This window comes from Neomonachus schauinslandi, chromosome 11, assembly GCF_002201575.2.
Source record: "Neomonachus schauinslandi chromosome 11, ASM220157v2, whole genome shotgun sequence".
Lineage (NCBI taxonomy): Eukaryota > Metazoa > Chordata > Mammalia > Carnivora > Phocidae > Neomonachus > Neomonachus schauinslandi.
This window is the reverse complement of record NC_058413.1, coordinates 73,461,153-73,481,807: the sequence shown is the minus strand read 5'-3', so window position 1 is coordinate 73,481,807 and position 20,655 is coordinate 73,461,153. Positions and strand designations below refer to the sequence as shown.

The window sequence follows — 20,655 nt, the reverse complement described above, 5'->3', positions numbered from 1 at the left end:
ATTACCCTGAACTGCGTGGAGCAGGGGGTTGTGTAGCCGATGGCTCCAGTCCCATTTACACAGAGGACGTCTGCTCATACACTGTTGACTCTGGAAACCACAGCGGCGGCACGGCTTTGTAGCCAGGCCGACCTGGCTTGCTTCTGGCACCTTCATACAGCGGTTCGCCGTGGGCACGTGAGATGTGCCGGACTCCATCTCCTCAGACGGAGCTCACGAGATCTGCTCTGCATGACTGATGGGAGGTTTAGAGTGACCAGGAGTAAAATACCTCAGCAGAGAACAGCAAGAGCGGACATATTACTGGGGGCCTACCTTGTCTCGGGCACCGTGTCTTGAGCCTTATAACAGAACCTCATAATGACTCCGTGTGACCACTGAGAAAACCGAAACGAAGTGAGCTCTGACCCTCGTGCAGGTCAGACAGTAGTCTGTTTCCTGAGGAAAGAGCAAGAGTGGGTGGAAAGAGAACTGGCCTGGTAATTCAAGGATGCTCCCTTTCCATCTTACCTTCTCAGAGGGTCCAGAGTGGCCAGTCTGTGGAAACGGTTTCTGCATGTATGCTCTGAGCACCAAGCCTGACTGCTGGCTGAACCACGGGATGGTGGGCCCTAGCCGCCTCTGTTGAGGAATCCCCGGGACGGAGGCCGTGTGTGGGGTCACGCCAGGGGGTGACGGGGCCCCATACTGCTAGTTTTTAATGCAGTGCTCCAACTTATGGCTGGAGTTCTTGAGGGAGCAAAGTTGTGACCGGGCTCTTCTCAAGTTAAGTATCAATTTCTAGGTTGTTCCTGAGATAATGGGTTTTTGAGGAGTTTTTCCCTGAGCCCCATGTAACTGAAGGGATGGGGAGTCCAGCTGCCAGCTTGACCAAGGGCTGACGAATTTACTGGAATGCGTGGAAGGTAAAAGATAGGTCTTCTTTTCCCTCTTCTCTCCTTTCAGCCAGAACCAAGGTTTAACCCATTAACTGGCTGGTTCTTTGGGGATTTAGATCTCTCCTGGATTGTGGTTCTACATATGTGTATAGACATAAACACAGACCAGGCAAACTCTGTTCAAGTTCCGAATCCCATATGCTCACATAGCAATGCCCAGCTAGCCCATTTTGGCACCTGGTTCTGCACGGTTATTTCCTCAGCACTTCTCAAGGAATGTTCTCTCTGCCTTGGATGTGGCAAGAGGGAGTGAGGGTGACAGAGTTAAGGGAAGAGGAGGCAGGCACAATCCAACACACCTCCTCTGAAACGCCAATGGCTAGAAGTCTCGTTCTGACCGCTGAGACTGATTTTAGGAGTCCAGTCTCTGGGCTGCTCTGAGCAAAGAGAATGTAAAGGACGTTACCAGAGAACAGGCCGTAGACTGTGGGAGTCAGAGGAGACGGACTGACAGTGGCCAGGCCCTCCATGTACCCCAGCAGAGGCCCCACGTCCAGCACCGGTGGGAGACGGCCTGCATGAGGCAAGTGCTTCCTGACTGGATCTCCACGGAGCAGACAACTTCCACGGAGTTGGCTAACACTCAATTTAGAAGAGCCATTACTGGGCGCCTGGGTGGCTCAGTCGTTAAGTGTCTGCCTTCGGCTCAGGTCATGATCCCAGGGTCCTGGGATCGAGCCCCGCATCGGGCTCCCTGCTCCGCGGGAAGCCTGCTTCTCCCTCCCCCACTCCCCCTGCTTGTGTTCCCTCTCTCGCTGTCTCTCTCTCTGTCAAATAAATAAATAAGGGGCACCTGGGTGGCTCAGTCGTTAAGCGTCTGCCTTCGGCTCAGGTCATGATCCCAGGGTCCTGGGATCGAGTCCTGCATCGGGCTCCCTGCTCAGCGGGAAGCCTGCTTCTCCCTCCCCCACTCCTCCTGCTTGTGTTCCCTCTCTGGCTGTGTCTGTATCAAATAAATAAAATCTTAAAAAAAAAAAAAAAGAGCCATTACCACAGTCCTCCACCCATGGGGCTAATGTGACAAGTAGCCGTGAGTGTACTACAAAGTCCCCCTCATCTGCCCCTGCCCAGCACTTCCCATTTGAGGGGGTCCAACCTGAGGGGCCATGTGCCCAAGCGAGGCCAGTCAGAGTCTCTCGTCTGGGAACGTGCAAGTGGGAGCCAGGGAGAGGTGTGATGCTGACACGGACAGGTAACCTAGCTCCTCGGCTGGCAGCCGTATTCTAGCATGTGCTTTGGAGAAGCAGAGAAAGCCATACTGTAGACAATGAAGAATCAAGCAGGTGGACATAGAAGGGTGGATGAGAGTCCATGTTGTATTACAAGGAGGGAGGAAAACAGCCATCCAGACAGACACAGACCCCTAAACACAAACTATGAGTTGATTCTCACAGACATGCTAGCCCGGGCCCCTAGACCTCTCGAGGCCTGCCTGCACTCCCAGCCTAGGGACTCCCTCACACCCTTATGTTCTCAGGAAACAGTCCTCTTCTCTGGGCTTAAGCTAGCTCAGGCAGATTTTTCTTCTCATAATGAAAGATCACTAAGACACTCTTCTTTCTTTATACATCTACTCCCTTCTCCACCAAGAAAGGGCTTGGCAGTTTGGTAACACCTCAGGAGGACGCTGACCAACACTTACGCTATCAGTTCTGGTAACCAGAACCTTCTCTGCGCTGCTAATGAAATAGACTCCCTCTTGTGAAAAGTTGTCCAAATAATTATCTGCCATCTTCTCTCCCTAAAATTTCTTCTCCTGTCTCTTTTCCCTCAGGGATGCTTCGGCTCTGAGCTCCCTGGCACCGTATCTTATAACACTGGACGGATGTTGGGCAGGACTCCATTCCAAGGGCCAGCCACAAGCTATGAGGTAAGTGAAGAGTCAGATCCTTTTGGAAGTCCCGTTGACACTAAGAGAAATTCCTTTTGTTTCTGAGCTTGTGTGACTACAGAGACAATAGAAGGGATCTCATGTAGTTCATTATCTGCAAGTTATTCAGGTTCACCCTGCCTCAAAGATATTCTTACGCTGGAGCACATTGTTGAAAACTGCCCCCACCCACTCACCGATGAACCCAGAAAGAGACCCCCCCAAATATAATCCAAACAGGGCATTGTTTACATTAGAGAAAAGTGAGCTACTGACACGAGGCTTATTTGATGTAAAAGAGGAAAGATGATCTACCTTTAAAAGCCACACTAATTAACTCAGACACGAAAAAGTAATATACTACAAGGCCGACCCCATACGCCGCTCGTTTGGCTTTTCGCTGTCTTTTAAAAACTGGCTGCTCCGGCTTCTCAGGTAAGGCAACTTGTGATTTCAGGAAAGGGTCAAGGATGCAAGAGCAGGTTGCCATGGTTTCACCAGGCGACTGGAGACAGAGGTTGTGAGGGGGCGGCTAAGCAGGCCTATTCACAAACACGGGAACACTCCAGTGGGGGCTTGTTCCACACGGCTCAGAGAGTGAACTGCTGTAAATGAATTCTCAGTGAGGGAAATTAAGAACAGGAGTTCAAACCCAACCGTTCTGCAGAGCCTTGGCAGAGAGAGAAGGGGAGGGGAAAGAAGGGATGTGAGGGGGCGGCTGAGTAGGAAGGAGGGGTTCAGAAGAAAGCACACCACCACCCCCCTGCCCGGTCTCAACCAGAAATCTTTTCAGCTTAAATTTAGAATTTCCTTTCAATTTAAAAGGAAAATAGAGTGTCCCTTTTACACAGTACTATGGCAGCAAGATGACTCTAAAATAGGAATCAGTTTTCAAGGCCCACACTGAAGGTTACTCGCTGCGTGAAGCTTTTCTGATTCCTTCGATAAAACAGATTTCTCCTGCACGGGAGAGCCTGAACTCACACACTTTGTTGAGGCGGCGGCAGGTGGGGGAAGTCGTCCAGTGAGTCCTTACCATCTTCTGCCTTGTAATATGCCACGTAATATGCCCATGTCCGCCTGTCTGAATCTTCCTACTGAGAGTACTTCATACTACCTTTGTAGGATGTTAAGAATCTAAGACAACAGAAGTGTTTCACAGGGGAAGAGCTATGGCAGGTTTAGGCAACAGCTTATTGAGGAAGATAAGTAGCAACTGACACATGATCAAATTCTAACCCGGTCTTTAAAATAAAACTTGAAAATGATAGTTTCAGGCGCGCCTGGGTGGCTTAGTCGGTTAAGTGTCTGCCTTTGGCTAGGTCATGATCCCGGAGTCCTGGGATCGAGCCTTGCATCGGGCTCCCCGCTCATCGGGGAGTCTGCTTCTCCCTCTGCCCCTCACCCCGCTCGTGCTCTCTCTCTCAAATAAATAAATAAAAGTCTTTTAAAAAAATTTAAAAAAGCGATAGCTTCAGGTCCTTATCACTAGAAACCTAAAAAACCTAACCAGAAAATATTCTATTCATCTAATGAATGAAAATAATACATTTTGGTCTTAACATACTTATATTTTTGTTATATAACAAAACACATAACTTATATTTTATATAAGTTATCGATTGTAGCACCAAAAGTAAGCTGCCTTAGCTATGATGTGGTAGAAATATTTGAATACCAGTAGTTCTCCTCAATATAATTTTCCATAAATATAGTTCCCTTGAATATAATATAATCTCTTAAAATATAATTTTCTCTAATTTGGTCTTCATGTTGCATTTTAGTGCTGGAAACTGTACTTACACATTCAAGTATAATTCACAGGGGTTGGGTTTTTTTTAACCTACCCAATTTATGACCTCCGCAGCTTGCTAACTTGCTTGACTGAGTAGACACCCATGCATCCACTTAGCCTCCAAAGGTACGGCTCAACCTTCCACTTTATTATTATTTTTTTACTTGAAATAAAAATGTACTGCTACTTCTCTCTCACTGCTGACAGCAAAATAACAAATTAGGCAATGAATAGTGCCACATAAATATATGAGGTAGAGGGCATTTGGTTTTGACGGCACACATATTCGTGAATCGATTCTGAACTGAATTTTCTATAACCATCGGAGAACGGCTCACCGTTTTTCTATTTTTGTCTTTTCTTAACATAAAAAGATGAACCACAGATGCTTCCATTTCCAGGTATGACCTAGTAGACCGTGTGGTTCCCGGTGTAGAAAACCACCATAAGACCTGGGCATGATACAGAGAGCAGGGATGTGAAGACGTGGAGAGTGATGTTGCTACATTGCTTCACACCATACACCTGAAATGCCTAACTTTTATTATATATCTATATAGGTACACACTATATAAAACAAACAAACAAAAAAAGAATATGTATATAGAGAAAGCCATGACTTTCAAATGGGCCCTTTGGATGGCGGATAAGGTTTAACACCAGCACCTGGCCCAGACCGACGTTTACGCTGGGGAAGCTGTTTGACCTGGGGAAGCAAGTGGTTCCTTCTAGGACTGATCGAGGACAAAGAAATGTGTGGTCTGCAGTTACATTTTCTGTCTCCTTCAACTTCTGCAACACCTCCCTCCCACTGTCATTTTTGTAACTTGCTTTGAACTGATCCTTTTCTTTCTCTTCTTTCTACCAAACCACAGTGCTTGTAAGCAAAAAGAAAATTAGTAACAGATACAAGCTTATTTTTAATGGTCTAAGACCAAATTTTCTGGACTTAAAACAAACACTTTGTCCCCTCAAAGTTCTCTGATTCCATTAAGATCCAGCTGTATGCTCTCACCACAATTCGTGAACCAAAAACAGTTTCAAAAATGAATTGTAAAGGAACCGCACCACAGAATTACTCATTGTATTCTGCTTATTTTTTATTTTTCATCATCTCAAGAACAAAAAGTTTAATTCCATAGATATTTTGAGAAAACATTTTTTTTTAGATTCTGAGCTCTATTCTGGTCTCAACAATTTTTTGTTTTTGTATTTGAAGAGATACTGGATTATCCAACAAGGCCTTCTGTTACAACTGGCCAGGGTTCAAAGATAGATGTAGAAGTCGGAAGCACAGAATATTAATTCCAGTAGTTAGAAGTCACTTGAGAAGACCCAAAGACATTATTATTATTAAGTCAAATAATTTGCAACCAAATAACACTTCTAGGAAGGAATTATTTACACCCACCCTACTATCCCAGATTCTTCTTGAGATAAAAATGTGAAATCTTTCATCAAAAGAGATGACCTTTGGACACGGGGAAGAAAAAAAAGTAAGAAAAAGGAAGTTCAAATTCTGGTCGCGGTTTAGCCATTAAACACCTATGGGGCCTTGGGGAAACCACTGGATCATTCTTGGCTGCGGTTTCGCTTCCATTACAACCTCTCTCCACCCCCGGGTACACAAGAAGAGCCTCCCCACACCAGCTCAGTACGAGTTTGGGCTCCAGACTCAGAATGACCTGGGCTCAAAACCTGTCTGCTCCACTCGCCACCTTGTATGACCATGGACAAGTTACTTGGCCTTCCTGTGCCTCAGGGTCCTTGTCTGTAAAATACCTGTAATACCGACCTCATAGGTTGTCTGAAGGACTAAAAGACACCATGTATCTAGAGAGGCTAGCAGAGTGCTTGGCGCATAGTAAGTGCTCAATTAATGTTGGCCGCTGTTGACTGTTCATCGATGACCACAGCCAGGCTGGCCTGAACCACGACCTGAAGGACAGACCCAAGGGAGCAAAGTGCAGCTCCACCTGAGGATAAACTTTCAACCATCAGCTCAACAGCCTCTGTCGACACTGTCGCTCACAGTGGCAACCTTTTAAATGAGCTCCGGTTCAGAGCACGTATGCATTGCTGGTGACCACACTTGTGACCGTCAAGGTCCTCTCCAAGATCTGCAGACCTCACTTCACAGAAGGCTGACTAGGGCAGGAATTTCTGGCACTAAGACCCCACTATCCAGATGGTTCCCCACCATTCACCACAAGCTGATCCTGCAAGGCCCTATCTCCCTCATGAGCAAATTCTGGATCCTCGCTGGGAGCTAAGTCTGGTGACTGCATTTCTACGTGTCTCAGTTTATCTAAAATGACGACAATCATACTCCCTCGATTAGGGATGAAGTAAAAGAGGACTCCCAGGAAAGACAATGATAATTACATCTTGGTTCATAAATTAGGGCAATTCACAAAATAAGATACAGGGACGACTTCAAGAGTTCTTTCTTTTCCATCCTCCTTCTGAGGTTCCTGCTTTTTCTCTCCTTCCATGACTGGTACGTGGTACAGAGGTCAGCACGCGAGGGCCTCCAGACCAAATCCCACAGCCTGATTCTGTCATTCAAGTTTCACTGGAACTCAGCCACGCCCAGTTGCTTATGGAGCATCTATGGCAGCTTTCAGGCTAGAGGGACAGAGTGGAGTAGGAACGGCCCCCAAGCCTAAAATTATTTACCATCTGGCCCTTTATAGAAAGAGTTTGCTGACCTGTGGCCTAAAACTCAGCTAGCTCAGAGTAGACAGCCAATAACTGTTTGGTTAAATGACAACCATCATCATTGTATTCAATATCCAATAAATATTTATTAAGTGACTCCAAGGGCCAGGCACTGTACCAGGTTCTGGAAATACAAAGACCTGGGGCTGCAATGGTGAGGAGGACAGATGGGGCCCTAAGCCTCATGGTATAATAAGGGAAGATAGAACATGCCATCCAAACAGTTATTTATGTACAACTGTGATGAGCCTTTACAAGGGGAAAAGTACCCGGTGTCGGGGGACGATATAAAAGGAAGACTTCTCTAGCAATTGCCATTTAATGTGAGCTGAGACCTGGAATCCTGGATTTCCTGGTTCTGAACGGTCAGGGAAAGTAGGGTTTCCTGACGGCACATGAAATGCAAAAAGACTTCAGCATGTTTTTCATTTTGTGCTCCATCCATCCATCCATCCATCCATCCATCCATCCATCCATCTATCCAGGTCTTAGTCCAAGAAAATGGGAATCCTAATAAAGTCACAGACATTTGCTTTTTCAATCCCTTCACCCGAATGCCAAGCAACAGGTTTAAAACCAACCATGTGAAGATCATAACCCATGTTCAGTTGTTAGAGACCAGTGTCAACACATGATCAAGAGGCAGTTCTTCAATCAGCTCTTGTTCCTGAACCACAGAAAATCAGCCTATATTGAATGATGTTAATTTTCACACTTGGGGACATTTGAATGAACCCAAACAGATGCCCCACAGTCTGGATGCACTCTGGTTATTGTGTAGGTTTGAAGTTTCTCAGCATGGCCTGTCAAGGTTGATCAAGTGGCTGAAGCACGCACATGCTCCGTTTTCCAAGTTCAGCAAGGCTCGGTGAGCTATGTAGGCATTCTTTGGGAACACGGCCCATTTCCCCACCACGCAAACTGGTAGGTCCTGCCAGAGAAGATGAGTGCTGAAGCAGATGGAGGAAGGATGCAAGGAGGCAGGAAGAAATATTGCAGAATAAATGCATTTGATCAAGTCTTTGCCTTTCCTATCTCTGGTTATCCCTCAGAGGCCTGTTGGTTGAATCAGATTTATTCCATTTCTTTAGAAGAAAAGGAGGTACAGGGAGATGAAGCATCTATCTTCACATCACTGAGTACATTGGTGAGAGACCAGGATTTAGAAGATGTAGCAACTGATCGGAGATTATTTGCTTGAGCCTGTGCCTATAAAACCTTTGATATTTAGGACTGCACAGTCCTATTAAACTTAGGGGTCATCTTTAATGAAAATCAGTTAACTTAGGGCAAGAAAATTTTCTTGACTTAAATGATACTGCCTTGGCAGGCTTCATGGTCCTTTCCTTTGCCCAGGCACTCATCTGTGGTGTCTGAAATGGTCTATGGATTGGTCAGTGTGAGCATCTGGCCGGTTGCTACAAAAACCTTCATATTCCAAGGCCAACTCTCATCTCCAACACAACCACAGCGGAGTAAAAGAGAAGGAGTCAAGGGAACCAAAGTCAACTCTATTAATACCAACTTTCAGGAAAAATACTATTAAATACACTGTCCTTACTAGTAAAAGATTTCCCTTACTTTGATATCTTCCTACTTAAAAAAAAAAAAAAAAGGATGGATGAAGGCAAAAAGGGAATTTGAGCATTTTTTTTAAAGATTTTATTTATTTATTTAAGAGAGAGAGCATGCATGCAGGAGCAGGGAGAAGAGCAGAGGGAGAGGTGAAGAAGGAGAATCTCAAGCAGACTCCCCACTGAGTGTGGAGCCTGATGCAAGGCTCGATCTTCACAACCTTGACATCACCACCTGGGCCAAAACCAAGCGTCTCACACACAACTGACTGAGCCACCCTGGTGCCCCCTGAGCATTTTTAAGTTGCTTCTATTCTGACAGTTCTTTTATTAATTTGCCTAATGTCTTAAAGTAACTGAAGATGACACAGGTTATCTCTAAATATGACTGGGAGATACTGAGTGAAAGAGTACATTTTGATACCAATGCTGCAGGAGAATTTCCAGCCTATTGTTACAAGGATTTTTCCACTTTTATTCACTCCCTCAATACACATTTATTGAGTGCCAAGTACATAAGAAGGTTCAAGGGCTTGGGGATGGGCACTGTGCAATATCGGTAAAAAATGTCTACCTTTCTCCCACCTTGAGGAGGGGATCCACGCAAATAAGTCACACCCATACGGAATGCAATTGGAGTAAGCGCTACAGTGGGCTCCTCTCCAAGTCAGGAGAAGCTGCAAGCATGGGCAGGCCCCGAGGAGAGGTAAACCAGGGCACCCATACGTGACAATATCTCACCTATCCTTCCTAATGAAGCCTGATGGAAACCCACCACATGATGCAATGAAACCCAATGAGGATTCAGAACAATCTCCTTGTGCTCTATGTGGGTCAACGGAACCAATGTTTATATCATTGTAACTTCTGTTTTGTGTTTCACAAAAGCCCTTTCCGGAACCACAAACACCAGAGGAAGGGTCTTACAGGAAATTATATTAGTCTCTTTTATATTCTACAAGAGACGGAAAATCAAAGTACCTCAAAGAGGATTCAAGAGTAAAAGGATGATTACAAGACACATGGAAAATGGCAAATCACTGTAATCTTTAAAATAAGTTGGTCACAGACATGTTTCTGTGTTAATTTCCAAACCCACTGAGAATTACAAGAGAAATCAAATCCATATGGTTCTGACTTATTTACACCCATTGCTCAATAACTTAGACAAATAACTGAATGTCCAAAACACTTTTTTTTTTTAAGAGAGGGACACCATTTAACAGCCAGAATCTAACTTAAACAGACTTAAGTTTAACCAAATATGCTAAACCTGGAGGGCCTAAAGAACCCCAAAGGGCTGGAGACAAGTTCTTGCAAACCGTGGAACATGGCTGGTTTTATCCTGGAACAACACACATATGCCACAGCTAATCAGCTCCCATTCAATCCAAGAACATAATAAGATCATCTCTACCAGTCTAGTTTCCCTGCATCTAATATATTTCATTTTTGTCTTTCTGGCCTAATGTCATGCGAATTCTGCAGAGTTATCAGTTTTCAGAAAGAAACAGATAAACGGTTGTACCTCCTGAGAAGACAGAGTTAAGAATGACGATAGACATTCCCGGGGTGCTGCCTTTAGTGGACAGTGGCCCACCTCTGCTCCATGCGTATGTGTGCGTGAGCATGCTCACAAGCGCATGTGCGTGAGTGACAAATGCATGGGAAAACCAGGGATCTCAGTAAGTTAAAGAAGTTAAAGGACAAAGGAGCCCCAGTTTCACATAGACAGACAAAACAGGGATTGGCTCCATGCCCCGTTTTTCAGGAGCAATTTGGTTGCAAAAATATTCAGAACAATAAACAAACAAACCCAGAAAACAAACAAATAAAACTGAATTCCTCTTAAGTGAGTGATGCAACACCGAGAGGTGATAGAGAGAAAAAAAAATTCCTCAGTCATCAAACTCCTAAGCACTTAATTCAGCATGATTTTTATTTTTTTTAAGGTTTTATTTATTTATTTGAGAGAGAGAGCGTGTGCGCATAAGCGGGGGGAGGGGCAGTGGTCAGAGGGAGAAGCAGGCTCCACACTGAGTGGGGAACCAGATGCAGGGCTCCATCCCAGGACCCTGGGATCACAACCGGAGCTGAAAGCAGACACTTAACCGACTGAGCCACCCAGGTGCCCCCAGTGCGATTTTTAATACAGACAAATTTCATGACAAATTTCAGACACAACAATCACTGTGTTCAATGTTCATTTCAATCTGCAGAGCTAAGTAGTAACCACCCCCAGAGTCTACCAAGGTCTTCATCAGGCACCAACTTCAGAGCAGAGAGTTGAGTCTTCAAAGGCAAACTACCCTGGGCAACAGAGATATTTACTGATCAGGCCAGGAAGGAGCTTCTCCCTCCATTACCTGAGAGAGCTTTACAGAAGTCCTACTGACCACCTGTACTGCAAGAGTTCCATGGGTCTTCTTGGCCCTGGACTCCTAGATTCAACACAAACACCTAGCAAAAAGTCAATCAGGCCCGTCTCTACTTTCCCCTTCCCTCCAACTTCTCCATCGGCCAAGGTGTCTGTCGGGGGCTTCACAACTTAGCCTTAGCTCCTTGGCTTGTTGTTATCCAGAGAAGTCACTTCTCTGACCCAAGGGCTAGAATCTCAAAAGATCCACTTGAAAAGGATGGCTCCTTTTGAGTGCGACGTTTATAATTATGATTACCAAGCATTTAAAAACTATTCTAATTACAGAATTTCTAAAAGAATACACAGATAATGGAACACATTAATAACTATGAAGAGAGGTGGTAATTCATGTCTGCCGTTCTATGCCCACATGCTAAAGCCTGACAGAGGGCCCTGCCCATCACCAGCCTTCTGGGTATATCTGCACCGACTATTACCTCACTCAGCTATGGGTCGCAGCGTGAGATGACCCAACACGCTCAAACCTTTACTCATTATCTAATCCCAGCCTGCTTTTCCTGCTTTTTATTGGTAAAGGGTGACCATGCATCCAGTTGCTCAGTCACACCCCTTTCTCGGGCTCTCTCACTGCCATTATTCAACTGGTCACTGAGTCCTACTAATTTTGTCATACTTCTCTGTCCCCTACTCTCCACCACTACTTCTGTCTTACTTCAGGATTTCTACCTCTCTTGTCTAGATACCAAAATCTCTGTTAATTAGTCTCCATACCTCCAGCTTAGTCCCTCCTGAGTTTCTCTTCTACTGTGCCTCCCAAACTAGCTTCTAAAATATAAGCCTTGAAAACAGTGAAATCATAAACACATTTGAAGAAAACATAGGTGAATAGTTTTATAATCTTGGAGAGTAATAAGCATTTCTAAGCATGATATAAAGCCTGGAAGGCATAAATATGGTTACTTAAAAAACATCCCCTATAACATAAAGAATACTGTAATCAAAGATTAAAAAACAACTGAGGAAAATATCTGCAATATACAGTAGAGGATATGCTAATTTCTTTAATATACAAAGAGCTCTTACAATTCACTAAGAAGAAAACCTATCTGCAAATTTGAAATAACATCTCAAGTCCATCTCTTGCCACACCAGGAGAGGAAAAGCTAATGCAAATAATTACAAAGTTGTGATAAAGGCACAAATGTCCTGTAAAGACTAGGTACTGAAAAATTTGTTAACTATCACTGGTAGCAAACCTGCTTCAAACGCCCTGCCTAGATTCAATTACATTACACATCGACCCTGAGATACCTGTAAGCAGTTGAAAAATGCCTCTGGACTGTCTTGTTTATGCCTTTGGAAAACAGCGAAGCATGTTTGCACAGAACAAATCATTCCCTGTAAAGCTGGAAGGCCCTCTTTGCCAGCATTATTGATGTGTTAGCTTTCAGCCAGAAGGTTAACGTTTTCAGGAACATTTCTCAACTCACACAACCCCAAACCTTATCACTCCATCAGCATAGTCTGGGCTGGGAGGATGGAGTGATGCCTCTCAGATGAAACTAATTGGCTTTTCCATTCTGACCTGAGCTAAGTGACAAAATAATATCCCCCGACAAGAGGCAGAGTCCCAGCCGGGTGACATTGCTGATGTAACTGCCAAAACACCTCCTCTTACCCAGGCACATGGGCATCCAAAAGCCAGGTGTTAAAATCCTAAAGACCAAGAGTACAGATGACTCCTCTTTTGAATGAAAGCTCGGATGAGACGGTGGGTCGATTGCACCCATAAGAAGAGATAAAATTTGTTAGGAAAGTGAATCATTCAAGATGCTGACACAGCTGTTTATGTAAATCTGGAACAAAGGCCAAGTCACCTACTGCAAGACATCCAAAGATTCTGCGGCAAAATCCCTTGACCGTATTAGTGTCCATTTGCCGAAACAGAATTTAAAACCTAAAACTGAGACTAATAACTGAGTGCTACCACGAATAAATTTGGGGGAAACAAAGGAGCTTGAACCCAACCAAGCAGTACTGGAAATCAGAAAATTGAACCAATTGTTTCCCAGCCTTGAGAATGTAAGGCTGTAGTCAGGGGCCAAGCATCAGAATACCACCATCGTACAAGGGATGTGAACACATGACTTTCTGTTGTTGGAACCAACTCTCCGGAGTTTGTGAGCACTTGATTCACAGTGTTGTTGAGAATTATAAAACAGAAATAAATCCAATTTTCTAAACAGCTTCCAAAAAAAAAAAAAAAAAAGGGTTGGATTTTTACATTTGTAACATACAATGAATGGATTTGCAGAGATTCAAACCCTGATGGATGGTTTCTCAAAACCCATTTGTTTCTATCATTTGCCTCTGGTAAAAAGCATAAAATATTCTCCCAATAAATCTAGAGGCCCAGGGTGCCACTGATCATTTTATTCTGGGCTGCCGTGGGCTCAGTGACTTCTGGAAACAAGCGCCACACATGGAGATGCACGATGGGACCATTCGGTGACTTGACGCTGCAAGGGGCAGCCAGGAGCCGCTCACCCTAAGGAGCACAAAAAACATGCCAGGAGGACCAGATCCCACTCTGGGCCTCCTTCCCTCTCTGTGGAGGAAAAGAGTTGTGCCTTATTTAAAGGATTGAGTGCCGGGAAAGGCTGTGACCTTGCTATTTCTTGAAGGATATTCTAGAGAAACAGAGAGAAACAGTAGGTCAGAAGGACAGAATAAACATTGCTGAAATAATAGAAATCCAACCTTGGTTTTGTGTCTGGCAGACCTAGGAGGACCTCCTCCTGAGGCCCAACAGCCTCTATGCTACCTGAACACACAAGAGGCAAACAGCCTACTTAGAAACCTACTTAAAACTGTTGAATCACAGATCTGAATCTCTGAAACAAATAATACAATATATGTTAAAAAAAAAAAAAAAAAGAAGAAGATAGCAGGAGGGGAAGAATGAAGGGGGGGAAATCGGAGGGGGAGACGAACCATGAGAGACTATGGACTCTGAGAAAGAAACTGAGGGTTCTAGAGGGGAGGGGGGTGGGAGGATGGGTTAGCCTGGTGATGGGTATTAAAGAGGGCACGTTCTGCATGGAGCACTGGGTGTTATGCACAAACAATGAATCACGGAACACTACATCAAAAACTAATGATGTAATGTGTAGTGATTAACATAACAATAAAAAATTAAAAAGAAACCTACTTAAAATGAACAAGATTCCTTCCTCAGGCCCCCAGTTTTTAAGAATAACAATGTGAGGACAGAGAAACGTGGGGACTCACTCTGGGAAGCGTAGAGCCCCTCTGCAGCTCTGTCTTCGTGCCCGTCGTATTCCCTGCTAGACAGCTGCCTGTTGGCCGTCTCTAGGCGATCTGCACAGAGAAGACATGGTCACAAAGAAGTGCATGTAGATCGAAGTCACCATCCCAGCAAGAAACGTCATGGGTGCCAGGAGCCCCAAACTGGATCCCTCTTGGGGAGAGACAATAGGTTCCAAAATACCCAAAGAAAAAGTCTTCAGATGCCACATTGTGTGGCTGCATGCAATCTGGTGTCAGCAGAGGGAGGCAGCTGAGCGAGCACAGGTTCTGAGAACTGCATCGCCCCCTGCAAGGCCCGCGAACCTCTGTTTGGAAGTCCTCGAAAAGGGGCTAAGTGTCCTTGGCCTCAGACCCAGCCCTAGTCTACCCCCGACCGCCAACCCTACGGTTAGCCCGTGCTGCCAAGTGTAGCTGGGAAGCAAAAAATAGAAAAACAATGAACTAAAAATCAAAATTTAAAAAAAAAAAAAGTCAAAATGACCAAATGGATGAAGATTCTACCTAGTGAGTTCTACGTTTGCTCAAACCACTTGGTAAATCTTCATTTATTCAATTCAGTAATTCGGTTTAGTAAGTCTTTATTGAATGTCCGTGATTCCCAAGACAAAAGGATTTGTGGTAATGGGAAAGGCAGGCTCTAGCTACTAGAGACCACCAGGACATTATTTTCACCAACGAGGCAACTGAAAAGTGGCTTAGCTCACTAAAAACAAGTAAAATGTTACGGGTTAAGTCATTCTGTGTTGGAGAGTGCCAACATTCTACAGGAGTTGGCTTCCAGCTTTCGGGGAGTTTATATATATCTACTCTTTTCACAACTGGGGGCTTTTTCTTTGTCCTCCAAGAGGATGCTGTCTGGGTCTGTCTTCTATACTGTATCTAGCAAGTGTTGAGTGGTAGCTTTCTAAGAATGCTACCAAATGACAGCCTGATGTGGGAAGGGCTGGGCGTCCAACATTGGTCTTTTCAAACATTCTCCCTCGCATAGTCACAAATCACTGCTAAGTACTTTTATTATTATTTTTTTAATTTTGAAGTTATGTTTTTATTTTTACTTTACGGAGTCAATTTGACACAGACCGTTCAGTACTTTTAAAGGAGGGGCACCTGGCTGGCTCAGTCGTTAAGCGTCTGCCTTTGGTGAGCCAAAGGGTCCTGGGATCGAGCCCCGCATCAGGCTCCCTGCTCCGCTGGAGGCCTGCTTCTCCCTCTCCCACTCCCCCTGCTTGTGTTCCCTCTCTCACTGTGTCTCTCTCTGTCAAATAAATAAAATCTTAAAATAAAATTAAATTAAAATCAAAATAAAGGAGGGAAGGAGCTGCACACACACTCCCTCACTTTCATGGACTCGTGCATAGAGGCTGCCACTTCTCGGGCCCAGGGCAGCCACCCACAACCTACACAGGAGAAAAGAACAATCCTGCTCTTTGAGCACCCCTGCCCCAGGTGGTTGGACTTCCCGAGATTACTGGACACAGTGTGGCCCGGAAGGCAGGCCGCCAGCTCCATGGGAGTCTAGGGCAGGGAGCATGCGGATGGGGCTGGACGTGCCTCGGAGGTCTCTGTTGAAATCGTGAAGCCTTCGGATCTCGCCTTCCAGTTTGTTTCTCATTGCCTTGTCCAGTGATTCCCGCTTGGTCGTGGACTTGACCAGGCTCTCATAGGCTTCTGAAATTCTCTGAAGTTCTTTTTCAAACTGCAAGAAAGAAGCGGCATGAAAGTGGGATTCCTGCCATGCCCACTGGTGCCTCCGTTAGACTGAATTCTCTGACACGTGTGAAGGCGGTGTCTTCCTTCTGCATCTCCGGCTGCACCGTCTACAGATGCTGCCATCGATCCCACGCACCCCCTCTCCCTCCAAGGGCCACACTAGGATCCTGTAAACAGCAGCCTCTCAAGTCTGCCTGCACCGCCCGATGCCACCTTGCGGAAACCTCTCTGCACAATTACCAGGAAGGGGTGAATTTAAACATAACTTCAACCTCTTATATTTTGTATGGCAATTTATAACTATTATTATTCTTCTCACTTTAGAAAAGGGAAAAAGATTACTGTACAGAAAAACTCAAGGACCACAGCTAGAACCCAAGTGCGGTTCTCTTCCAGAGACCCTCCTACCCATCCCCCAAGGAACGTAAAACCCACACGAGGAGAGGCATCGTTACGCAGCACTTTTACCCCTTTGTCTATGAACTTGTCTACATAAGGACAAAAGACTTGTATCTAATTATAGACAAATGCACCACAGGAAACCTCTTTATATGAAGAAATTGAAAGATATGGGGTGAAGATCGGCCTTCCTTCGTTTTTCACTAAGTCAAGTGAAAATCTCTGGCATATTTAAATCGGTAACAAGTAGCTGTAACTGTTCTAGCAGGAGTCTCCTATAATAGTACGTTGTTTGATGTAGATCTCAACAACTCCCATTTTACTGCTGCATAGCATAAATGCAGAACAAAGGGGGATGGAACTTTGATGAACGGCTGCTCTGAGTTGGGACTGGAGGCCAAGTGGGGAGGGCTGGAGCACTAGCGCCCCTCACTGGGCACCAAGAGGCCTGCACCGTGTTTTCAGTCTGTCCGCAGGAGAGCTATGTCACCAGGAGCCAGGCACCCACTACCTGTACCCCAACCGCTCAGATCAGAAAGCCCCTGCTGAAACCCTGCTGAAACTATAAGTAATACATGTCCCGAGAGAGCAGATATCTATCGTACATTTTCTATGTATCTGGGTGCCAAGGATACAGAAAGAAGTAAGATAATTTCTGGTCTTGGGGCGCTCACAGTCTAGCGTTGGCCTCCCCCCAGACACATGTGCTTTTCCAATGCATGTGATAAGGGGTGTGGTGGTTCTGGATGCTCTCACAGCCAAGAGACAAAGTCACTTTGCAGGGGTAAGAACAGGCTTCTTTAAAAAAGATTTCAGAGAAAATGCTACTTAAAATAAGTCTCAAAGGATGAACAGGACTTTGCCAAGCAGAAAAGATCAAGGGGCTTTGCGTTCTAGTCGGAAGACAGGGCGGGAGCCACAGCACCGGGCCACGAAATCAAGTGCGTGTCTCTGACATGACAGGTAGTCCAGGGATGAGAGCAAGACGTGAGGGCGGGAGCTAGGCCCGAGGGAAGGACTTTCGGAGTGGGGCGGGGGGCGGGGGGGTCAAGACTCCACAGGTACAACAGAGGAGTCAGTGAATAAGACAGGAAGCCGGGGGTGCCACAAACTTAAGGAGAGAGAATGTGGTCAACGCCCCAGGGGTTACAACAGAGCTGGGAAGACACGCCTAGAAAGAGGCCAGTGAAGAGGCTGGACAGTGTGGGGGCTTCTGCAAAGTGGCAGCCCACCAGAGTGGAGCTGAACATCAAGGCTCCCCTCGGTACCAGGTTATTTTCCCAAAGGCCTCCTAATACCAGAGCTGATCCTTTCCTGGTCCCCTCATTTTGACAGACCTGTTTCTTTCAAAGATACGAATTGTTGGTACTGTGGCAGCAGAGAGACCAGCACATCCTGACTCCTGTTCATAGCCCTCCTGCAAATCATGTTCCTTCCTTATAATTTTGTTTTCAAAAGAGAGGGCTCCAGAACATATCACGGTTTCTATGCTAATTTCATCAATAAGAGGTGGCCTTTGTTTTCGGACAGATGGGCATGCCTTGGGGACAGGCCCCTTCCAGGCCAGGGGGCGTCACCTGGTGCTAGGGAAGCCCAGCAGAGGTGCTGAGACAGCCCCCAGGAGACTGGTGCTCCTGCCTCAAGCCCAGGACGACCCGGGAGCCTTCCTCAAGGACACCAAACACGGGAACTTTCCTCAAGCTGATTTCACAGTACTTTCATCTGGCTGGAATTCTGTCCTGCGTACGTATTTTACATCTCTGATCCGATCTGTCAACTCCGTGAACGCAGGAACAGCCCTTATAGCCCTAACACTGCGCCCCGCCCCCGACACAAATACAGGCTGATGAATGAATCTTTAACCGTGTAACTCCTAAAGACAGACTCAGGCACTGATCAACTGCACCTGATCATGGCTTCTTTCCTTTGCTGGAAGAACTTCCCTCTGCACACTTTATAAAAGGAAACTGCAGGATCCCTGGGGCAGCATGGTTTACTATCTTAAATCCTAAAACAATCGGGAACCGGGATATGGTTACGTGCTGGTAGCTACCCAGTGAGAAAGGGCAAGGGTCTCTGTTCAGGACAAGGTACTTCCTGTGGGAAATGGCAGTTTCCTGTCGTCAGGATGGAGACCTTCGTCCCCTTCAGTGTGTTAGGGAGGACAGAGCTATGACTAAATGGAGCAAGTCCAAGGGATGCAGATTTTGATTCAAAAGAAGAGAGAATTTCCGAGCTATGTTTTCCAGAAGTAGGCCCAGTAGGAGGGAGCTTCTCTCCTCTGGAAGCATTCAAGTAAAAAATGAATGATCTCCTTTCAGGGACATGAGAACTTGGCCTAGAATCATTTTCAGAATTTTCAGTCTAACGCTCTATGATTTGATTGCACACTCCTTCAGAATGAGAACGACTTATCCCCCATGTCCAGAACACCAATCCCCCTGATGTTTGTTAAAGATCAGGGGCAGGCTGGCCAGGCTGGCTTTGAGATGAAAACACCCCGGCCAGTTCAGAGTCCCAGTAGGATCCTATGAAGACAGCACTGGGTCTGCCTCCACAGCTCCCACCTTCCCTTCCAGCCTATGTCAGGCCAAGCTGCACAGCCCCTGTGATCCCACAGACAAGCACTCCTTGTCCCAGAAACAGAACTAGGAGCAGAGAAAGAGAAAACCTCAGCCACTCCAAGCTCTAGATACTGGTGTCTTCCCTGAGCCCCTTCACGCGCACAGCCCAGAGACCCACAGGACCAAGACTGGCCTGCTGTCCCAGCCACAGAGGGCCCAATCAGAGCCACCACTGTTGCGCTGACAAAAGACCAGGGTCTTCACTCAGGCAAGCCTGGGGGAACCGTAAATACCTAGCTGTTTCCCTTCAAATGCCCACCGAGGCCCTGACAGCTTCTGAGGCCAACCCTCTCAACAGCCCACAGTCTGGTCCCGCTGCAAACTCTGTCCATTAATTAGGTTTCAGGGAAACCAGGAGGAAAGAGAAGCAAAACAAGTGGCCAAAAGGAAAAACTACAAACAACTACTCTTTCTGGGGGTCCTCAGCCATCATCCCGACACTAACAGTGATGATCACCACCTTGTGCCTCTCTGGAAACAGGGTCTTCCTAACTAGGCCACGCTCGGGCAGGCTCCGCGTTTAGTCATTCTTTCCCGCTGTGTTCCTGGCACAGGATGCATAGGCTAAGGCCTGTCATTAAAAATTCATCTATTTCTGGTGTTGCCCTTACAATGAATCCTGCGACGGCTCCCAACACTGCGAGGATCCTGGATTGGATGTTATTGCTGGCACATGGTGGCCCCATCCTTCGGCGCCGTATGTGTCTCCACCCAAAGCAGGGTCATCCTTGCTGAGAAGTGAGGTTGTCACCTCATCCGACAGTCCTCTCCCCAGACCTGCTGACAGACGGCCAAGCAGGGCTGCCCATGAGCAGGGATGACTTGGGACAAGGCCCACCCCGGGGACACAAGCCTCGAAATGTTAAGTCACAGCCTTCAGGCAGCCCTTGTGTCTCTCGCTCCTAGTTGCTGACAACAGCTAGGGGACTAGTGATGAACACAGCAGTCTCCATCAAAATCTGCGTGTTCGAACTGACAATTCCAGTTGGACATATGACTGATTAATGACATGGAATAACCATAGAACCATTTATAATATTCAAGGGACTAAAGGAGTTTTGAGTTCCAGAAGGGTAACAGCTTTTGATTTTTCCTTTTTCAATCATCAAAATCCTTTTGGCCACTAAGTTTAAGAATCATCCCCTGTGCCAGGAAGCTGAGTCACTGGGAGACTGATTTGGTTTTTCAAAACAGAAACGTGCACCGAAATCAAGAATGAGATGCTTGTGACAGGTCAGTAAAAAGTGTATGTTAATAAAACAAGTCAATGAAGAATAACAAGACCTCCCAATTTCTGTGCCTTCCACGTTACCA

General features: G+C 45.9%; 1 protein-coding gene across 1 annotated transcript in view; it reads right to left on the bottom strand.

The window, feature by feature from the left end:
* Positions 1 to 20,655, bottom strand: part of AMOTL1 (angiomotin like 1) — a 91,060-nt gene that overhangs the window by 23,536 nt on the left and 46,869 nt on the right. The window contains exons 5-6 of the mRNA XM_021679114.1: positions 16,160 to 16,304; positions 14,570 to 14,659 (exon numbers count right to left, since the gene is read on the bottom strand). Of these exons, the coding sequence (XP_021534789.1) occupies positions 14,570 to 14,659; positions 16,160 to 16,304 (235 nt within the window). The remainder of the gene's footprint in view (positions 1 to 14,569; positions 14,660 to 16,159; positions 16,305 to 20,655) is intronic.